At 33.7% G+C, this 9476-nt stretch overlaps 1 protein-coding gene across 1 annotated transcript; it reads left to right on the top strand.

The window, feature by feature from the left end:
* The first annotated feature begins 8095 nt into the window (after positions 1–8095).
* LOC128665961 (olfactory receptor 5V1-like) lies at positions 8096–9037 on the top strand. Its single transcript, XM_053720260.1, has one exon. The coding sequence runs from the start codon at positions 8096–8098 to the stop codon at positions 9035–9037; it is 942 nt and encodes a 313-aa protein (XP_053576235.1).
* The last annotated feature ends 439 nt before the right edge of the window (positions 9038–9476 follow it).

The raw sequence follows: 9476 nt of genomic DNA, 5'->3' as shown, positions 1-9476 counted from the left end.
TGGCTTTTCAAATAAATAATACTTGTATTGATCTGATCCTGAAAGCAATTTCAATAATTATTTCAGATTTCAATATCAATACTCCATGTTCAACATTACTACAAAAATCCAATTTTAATTAACTAGAAAGCTGCATTTATAAGGAATAAAAAAATTCGATTTAACAATGAACTTAAACTATATTAGTATTAGTTTCAGGTAACATAATTTGCATAATGGTACTTGGGCCTTTAAATATTAATAATAATAATAATAATAATAATAATAATAATAATAATAATAAATAATGTCTTCTCTTTTGCAAAAGACTGTAATGCAAAAAAAAAATCTGTATGGGCCATTTACACTGAATGTGTTAACTGTCCATGGGAATTCCCTTAACATGACATCTTGATTGATAATATAAATATTAATTGTCTTGAGTTGTATGTGTTCCCTTTAGGTCTATTGTCTTGAGCATTTGAATATCACTATAAAACCCATGTGTAAGTGGTGGAAAGTCATTTTGCAGGCTTGAAAGAGAATTATTTAAATGTTTTCTTCTATTTGTGACATCACTTGACAGCTTATTTTAAATCATACAATTATTACAATCACCTGGAACTTTTTGGTAAGAACGTCATAAATATATCAACACATTTTCATCTTTTGTTTATCACTCTTTTTTTATATACTTAATAAAACAGGGGTTCATGATTCAGATAGGGAATCATGCAATTTTAAACAATTTTCCAATTGACTATTTTTTTAATCAGTTTTGCTTTGTTCTCTTGGTATTCTTAGTTGAAAGCTAAAGCTAGGTAGGCTCATATGCTAATTTCGAAACCCTTGATGGCCGCCTCTAATCTCAGTGCATTTTGACAGTTTTTCACAGCTAGAGGAAGTTAGTTCATGTGTGCCATATAGATCATATTGTGCTCACACCTGTGGAGTTAAATGCGAGTCAGCACCGATTGGCTAAATTGCAAGTGTGTCAAAATAACTGAAATAAGGGTGCAGTCTGCAGAGGCTTAGATACAAGGTAATTACAGTGGTAAAAAGTATATTCATATAACAGTGTTGGTTATTCAAAACAGGGGAATAGGTAATAAAGGGACTATCTATCTTTTTTAACAATAAAAATTCTGGAGTAGACTGTCCCTATAAGAGTGTTAGATCATTAAAAAAAATATGCTTTAGAGTTTCTTTAATGTAATTACTAGCAATGTTTCTCCCTCACAAGAGCCAGTTTTAGGGACTAGACAGGGTAACATGTTTTTTTTTTTTAAATTTCTATTTATATTATCAATGCTTTACACACCAGCACCCAGAAAATATGTACAGTAAGTACCCCTGCATTTCATTATAAAATGCTAAGAAATTACAGTGCTTAACTTAAAACAGTTACCTTCCATAAAACTTCAGTTAATCTCCAATTGCAATCATCAATAACTCAACAGGTGCATAATTTTATTTGAAGCAATGGACAAGCTTAAAGGGAGACTGAACTCAAATTTTTTCTTTCGTGATTCAGATAGAGCATTCAATTTTAAGTAACTTTCTAATTTACTCCTATTATCAAATTTTCTTTTTTCTCTTGGTATCTTTATTTGAAATGCAAGAATGTAAGTTTAGATGCCGGCCCATTTTTTGTGAACAACCTAGGTTGTCCTTGCTGATTGGTGGATAAATTCATCCACCAATCAAAAACTGCTGTCCAGAGTACTGAACAAAGAAGAAAGCTTAGATGGTTCTTTTTCGAAACAAGATAGCAAGAGACCGAAGAAACATTGATAATAGGAGTAAATTAGAAAGTTGCTTAAAATTGCATGCTCTATCTGAATCACAAAAGAAAAACATTGGGTTCAGTGTCCCTTTAAGTATTCATTTTTTTTATGATTTGTCCTGTAAGGTTCTATTACATAACTTAAAGGGACCTAAAAATCATTCTTCTTTGCTGTATATATTTTTGTTTTGCTTATTTTTTGTACCTCAAAGAGGCCATTTTAAACTGTATTGCAGTTTTTTTTTTACCTCATGTTATTATACTAATAAAAAAAACTCTTGTAGGCTTATGTGGTGTAATCATACAACAACAAAGCATTCAAATCTCTGCTGAACATCTAGTGAATATTCTGCCCTAAGTCGTGGTTGTATAAAGATGTGCACTGTCTGTTAGCTTCAAAATAAAATATAAAAAACCGCAGTGACAACCTATAAATAGTGTTATTTCATATGGTTGATGCAAGTTTTGAGAGATTACTGTCCCTTTAAGAATGTTGTTTTCTATTTTAAAGGGAAATTCAATACCTCTTCTTTTGTTTAAAAATGGAGTCTGCCCCACACTCCCTATTGAGACAATAAAGCAAATTCTGTAAACTATGTTTTCTTCAAAACTCTTCAAATCAGATAAATGGTTTAGGCAATTAGCAGCAAGCATAGGTTATAGAATTTGCTTTATGGCAATGGTTTTCAAATCTGTCCTCAGACCTCCCCAACAGGCCAGGTTTTTAGGATTACCTTTGGGGAGAGCAGATAAAATAACAATGTTTACTAATCAGATGATTATTTCACCTGTGCTCCAGTTAAGATATCCTCAAAATGTGGCCTGGGGACAGGTTTGAAAACCAGTGCTTTATGGTACTCTCTAGGGATCATTGGAAAAGCAACATTTTGTATATTAAAAGCAACAGGTATGTAATGTGCCCTTAAAAGTTAAATCAATTTACAAAATGTAATCAAATGAACCACCTCTTTTAATGTAGCCTGTTTACTGCATGAAAAATATTTAGGATGTACACTCATACCCTGCAGTAACATAGAAACATAGATATTGGTGGCAGATACGAGCCATAGGCCCAGCAAGTCTGCTGAATATTACGTAAAATGTTAAACTTATCTAGTTTGTAGGATAGCCTTATGATTGTCCCAGGCATTTTTAAAGTCCCCATAGTGTTTGTCATTACTACCTCTTGAGGAACTTTATTCCATAAATCAATCACTCTTTCTGTAAAAAAGTGCTTCCTCAAACACTCCTGAATATACTACTACCCTTCAGCTTGAGACCATGACCCCTTGTTCTTGAATTTTCCAATGTATGTAAAATACCCACAGCCTCAGTTTTACTAAGCTCCATAACGTACTTGAAAGTTGCTATCATATCACCTCTTTCCCTTCTCTCCTCTAAGCTATACATATTTAGGTAATTGAGCCTATCCTGGTAAGTTTTATTATTTAGACCATGTACCATTTTGCACAGATTCAAGTTTGTTAATATCCTTCTGAAGATATGGCCTCCAGAACTGCACACAATACTCAAGATGAGGCCTAACTAATGATCTATAAAGTGGCAGTATTCCATTTTAAAATAATGTGACATGGAAACTGTTATACATTGTGTTGCAAAGGGACTAATTAAGACAAATAAGATACATAGGGCCAGATTACAAGTGGAGTGCAAATTCACGCTCAAGCTTGAGCGTTAATTGTGTTAGAAGTAGCGCAAAAAAAAAGTTACAATATCGGGTGCATGTTCACGTATTTCCCTACAGAAGTCAATGGAGAAAAAAAGTGAAAAATATACTTAAGACTCCACTCTCGTACAAACACGATAGCATATTCTCAAATGCCAAAACCAAACATGAAAATATGAATATTTCACATTCCAATGTTCTGCACATAACAGAATATGTTCTATTTATATATATATATATATATATATATATATATATATATATATATATATATTTATGTATACCTATATATATATATATATATATATACAGTATATAGTTATACATAGTTATAGATATATACAGATATACTTACATAGATATATACAGAAATATTTACAGTAAATACATAGTTAAAACCTTTATTAAATATGAATATTGTATAGATATATTTTACATGTTTGTATCTACTTAATGGCAAAGGGCTCCAAAGCATGTATATATGTCTATATATACAGTATATACATATGTATTTATTTGTTTATATGTGTCTATATGTCTGTAAATACATATATACAGATATAAATACATAAATACATATGTACACTCACACACAAACACACACAAACACACACACATATATATATATATATATATATATATATATATATATATATATATATATATATATATACACACACCGGCCACTTTTGCTTGGTAACACAAATTGGTAATCAGCCAATCACATGGCAGCAACTCAATGCATTTAGGCATCTAGACATAGTGAAGGCGACTTGCTGAAGTTCAAACTGAGCATCAGAATGATCTACTGAGATTTTCATGCACAACCCTATCTAGGGTTTACAGAGAATGATCTAAAAAAGAGAAAATATCCAGTGAGTGGCAGTTGTGTGGGCGACAATGCCTTGTTGATGTCAGAATCAGAGGAGAATAGGCAGACTGGTTCAAGATGATAGAAAGGCAACAGTAAGTCAAATAACCACTTGTTACAACCAAGGTATGCAAAATACCATCTCTGATTGCTCAACATGTTGAACCTTGAAGCAGAGGGGCTACAGCAGCAGAAGACCACGCCAGGTGCCACTCCTGTCAACTAAGAACAGGAAACTGAGGCTACAATTCGCAGAGGCTCATTAAAATTGGACAATAAAACATTGGAAAAACGTTGCCTGGTCTGATGAGTCTCAATTTCAGCTGTGACATTCAGATGGTAGGGTAAGAATTTGGCATAAACAACATGAAAGCATGGATCCATCCTGACTTGTATCAACGGTTCAGGCTGGTGGTGGTGGTTTAATGGTGTAGGGGATATTTTTCTTGGCACACTTTGGGCCCCTTAGTACCAATTAAGCATTGTTTAAATGCCACAACCTACCTGAGTATTGTTGCTGACCATGTCTATCTCTTTATGACTACAGTGTACCCATCTTCTGATGGCAACTTCCAGTAGGATAATGCACCATGTCACAAAGCTTAAATCATCTCAAACTGGTTACTTGAACATGACAATGAGTTCACTGCACTCCACATTCACCAGATCTCAATCCAGTAGATTTTTAATATGGACCAAAATCTCTGAGGAATATTTCCAACACCTTGTTGAATCTATGCCACAAAGAATTAAGGAAGTTCTGAAGGGAAATGGGGGTCCAACCTGGTACTAGCAAGGTGTAACTAATAGTTGCTGGTGAGTGTATATCTCTGTGTTAAAGCCCTTCGACTGCCTGAGAACTCATATCTTTGAGTCTTTATAACTTTTGTGTGCAATATTATTATTAAATAATTATGTTAGATGGTGTTATTATGATTGTAAGTGTACTTTGTAATGTATTTTTTATATGTTTTGTGCAAATGTTATGTTACTCAAAACAGTTAACTAGAGCTCTGAAGTCACGGTAATCATTCTAGCATAAATCACATTGCATTTACTTTCAACTCATAATATGAGCGGTAAGCCCTATGAGTGCAACCCCTCGCGATAAACCCACTCCACTTTTAGTCTAGCCCTTATTTTTCTAAGGGGTTGATCACAATCCTTTGAGAAAATCACTATTGAAATCTCTGTGGATCTTTGTAGAAAAATCATTTGATGATTTTTTCTAAAGGTCTGGATCGATCCTTATATTGGATTTAAAAATTCTCATAAAACATTCTGATTTTCTGGAAAAAAAAAACATTTGAATGACAGTTTGTGTAATTTTTTGATTTGTTCTTAAGCATTGCTGTTGGATTAGATAAGCTATAGTTTAAATTATAAAAACACTGGATATTATAAACAATAAAAGAAAAAAATTCAGTTAAAAACATGAATAAAATAATTCAAATACTTAGGGTATTGGTCCCTGCACAAGGAGTTACGTGCAATAGTAATTGTAACTCAACAATTTACAATAAATAAACATCATAGCACTGTAGATAATCAGAAGACTGCATTTTGAATACAATCATAGTTGGCTGTTTTTAATATACCTCAAAGTATAATTATTTATACTTATATTAAATTATAATTTAAGATGTCATTTATTTAAAGTTTAGTGGTAAGATATTTATTTTAAAATGTTCCCCCAGATTAGTAAAAATGTTGTTTACTGCATCTAAAACATTCAGAATGTTTAATGTAAAACAAATAAAATAATTTATTATAATAATCAATATAAAACAAAAACACTGTATCACTGTATCACTGTGAAAAGAAAAATAATGTCACAGGAGTTTTTGAGGTCCTTAGACACAGAAGCTCAGTCATTAAAAAAATCATAAATCACTTCACCTAAGAAATGGGAAGTAAAGAAAATAAATAAATGTAATGCAATGATAGATCCATGCAGACACTTTTAGATGTTTATTATACTGATATCTGGTAACTACGGAGGCCATTGGAGTACAGTGAACTCATTGTCATGTTCAAGAAAGAGATGATTTGAGCTTTGTGACATAGTGCATTAGGCTGCTGGAAGAAGCCATCAGAAGATGAATACAGTGTAGTCGCAAAGGAATGGACATGGTCAGCAACAATACTCAGGAAGGCCGTGGCATTTAAACAATGCTAAATTGGTACTAAGGGGCCCAAAATGTGCCAAGAAAATATCCCCACACCATTACACCACCAGCCTGAACCGTTGACACAAGGCAGGATGGATCCATGCTTTTATGTTGTTTATGCTAAATTCTGACCCTACCATCTGAATGTCACAGCTGAAAATGAGACTCATCAGACCTGGTAACATTTTTCCAACCTTCTATTGTCCAATTTTGGTGAGCTTGTGGGAATTGTAGCCTCAGTTTCCTGTTCTTAGCTGACAGGAGTGGCACCCTGTGTGGTCTTCTGCTGCTGTAGCCCATGTGCTTCAAGGTTTGACGTGCTGTGCATTTAGAGATGGTATTCTGCATACCTTGGTTGTATCGAGTGGTTATTTGAGTTATTGTTGCCTTTCATCTCGAACCAGTCTGCCCATTTTCCTCTGACTTCTGACATCAACAAGGCATTTTCGTCCACACATCTGCCACTCACTGGATATTTTCTCTTTTTTGGACCATTGTCTGTAAACCTTAGCTATGGTTGTGCGTAAAAATCCCAGCAGATCAGCAGTTTTTTAAATACTCAGAGCAGCCCGTCCGGCAGCAACAACCATGCCACGTTCAAAGTCTCTTAAATCCTTTTATTCCCCATTCTGATGCTTGGTTTGAACTTCATCAAGTCGTCTTCACCACGTCTAGATGCCTAAATGCATTGAGTTGCTGCCATGTGATTGGCTGATTAGCAATGTGTGTTACCAAGCAATTGAACAGGTGTACCTAATAAAGTCACTGGTGAGAATATATATATATATATATATATATATTATATATAAATAAATAACAATGTGCAAGAAATCTTACTCAAAAAACGTTAAAACCATAGGTAGCAAAGTGGGGTGCACTATTATATTAATGCACCAACTAATTTAATGAAAAGCTTACCTCATTTCAAAATATCGATATGTTGGTAAATTTTCAGTAAAAAACATCAATTAAAAAATACATGAGATCATCTCCTTTAATCACAAATATGAAGGAAAAAATAAGACAATGTTCAGATATTGTTTCATATGTTCGGTGGAAAAAAATCTCTTTTCCAGGTGCAAAAAAATTAATATATGTTAAAAAAAAAGAAGAAACAATAGCTGTTTTTTTAAGTACAGGTACAAATCCGGAATTCCAAAATCTAGTATTATTCTGAACTCCAAACATTTTTCATTAATTTTTTTTTAGAAATAAAATTATTAAAAAACAAATTTTCCCCACCAGTGTCACAATCTTCTCTGCCTGCCACTTTGGTTTGTTTTTTATGTTATAAAATGCAAATGACAGACTATATTTATTTAAAACAGCAAATTTTCTGATTACAGCTATGTATTATATATATAGAGAGAGTTATAGAATACCTTGGAATTCTGATTGTAAGATTGCAATGCAAAGTATCTAACTGGTTCTCATTCAAAGTAATTTAAAAAATTACATCACAAATGTAGTTTTTTCATGGACTGGAAAAAAAATATCACATTATTGGAAAAGAACACTAAACAGATGTTTAATTAATTGTTTGTCCTCTGTGCACAAATTTGCATTTTATAAGTTATATGTTTACTTATTTTTAGATGCAAATGGAGAAATCAAATCAGACATCAGTAACTGAATTTATTCTGCTGGGAATAACAAACATTCCTCGATTAAAGATCTGGCTTTTTCTTGCCTTCTTCTTTTTCTATTTGTTTAACTTGATAGGAAATCTCAGCATTGTTGTTGTGGTAATTTATGATCGCAGCTTGCACACCCCTATGTACTTCTTGTTGGGTAATCTTTCATTTCTTGACTTTTTCTACTCCACAACCACTGTCCCAAAGATGCTGGCTGGCTTGGTGATGGAAGACAAGAAAATATCTTTCCAAAGCTGCATAGCCCAACTCCATGTCTTTCACTTTTTGGGAGGCACAGAGGCTCTGCTTCTTATGTCTATGTCGTATGATAGATATGTTGCTATTTGTAACCCATTAAGGTATCACATTCTTATGGCAAAAACTGCATGTATCCAGTTGGCATCAAGCAGTTGGTTCACAGGTTTTATCTACTCATTGTCACATACAATTCTAACATCAAGGTTGCCTTTCTGTAAGTTCAACAAAGTCAGCCATTTCTATTGTGATATTAAACCTCTTCTAAAACTGGCCTGTACTGATACTCATCTCAATGAGAGTCTGGTGTCCATTGTAACTGGTTTTGTAGCTCTCAGCTCTTTTCTGCTAATTGTTATCTCATACATTTTCATAGGTACCCACCTCCTCAAAATTACTTCTTCCCAAGGGAGACGCAAGGCTTTCTCCACCTGCACGTCACACTTGACTGTAGTCCTATTGTATCATGGAACAGCTTTTTGTACATACCTTAGAACAGCCACTAAAGATTCACTGGAGCAGGATAGGCTAACAGCTATACTATTTACAGTCATTACACCAGCTTTAAACCCTCTTATTTATGCACTGAGAAACAAAGATGTTAAGAAGGGTCTTAAAAAATTATTCTTAGGCATAACCTTTTCAAATAAATAGTAACATCAATTAAAGGGATATGAAAAGCAAAAAATGTATTTCATGATTAAGATATAAGATACAATTTTAAACAACTTTCCAATGTATTTCTATTATCTAATTTGCTATGTTCTCTTGGGTTTCTTTGTAAAAAACAGGGGTCAAGTCGAATGGGAATGCATGGGAACAAAGTTACTGCACTATTTTTGCAGGAGGAACTATGTTCCCTCTGGACATAGACCAGAAACACTTCAGTAAACACTGCTGCTGCTGCTGCTGGTGGGAGGAGCTGGAGCACAGTCTGGTTAGAGGGATAGTGAGATCCTCTAGTAATGGGCAGTAACACTTCCTACAATACACTAAATATAAGACTCCCCTCAGCAGAAATAGGACTATTGCACCTTAAGTGGGTGAGACTCTGTGAAAGAGGAGGATTCTCAGGTCCAAAAGCAACTATTCA

Source organism: Bombina bombina, chromosome 1, assembly GCF_027579735.1.
Source record: "Bombina bombina isolate aBomBom1 chromosome 1, aBomBom1.pri, whole genome shotgun sequence".
NCBI lineage: Eukaryota > Metazoa > Chordata > Amphibia > Anura > Bombinatoridae > Bombina > Bombina bombina.
This window is presented reverse-complemented; position numbering and strand designations above follow the sequence as displayed.

Coding starts and splice junctions, on each gene's coding strand:
- LOC128665961 (XM_053720260.1), top strand. CDS start 8,096: ATGGAGAAATCAAATCAGACATCAGTAACTGAATTTATTCTGCTGGGA.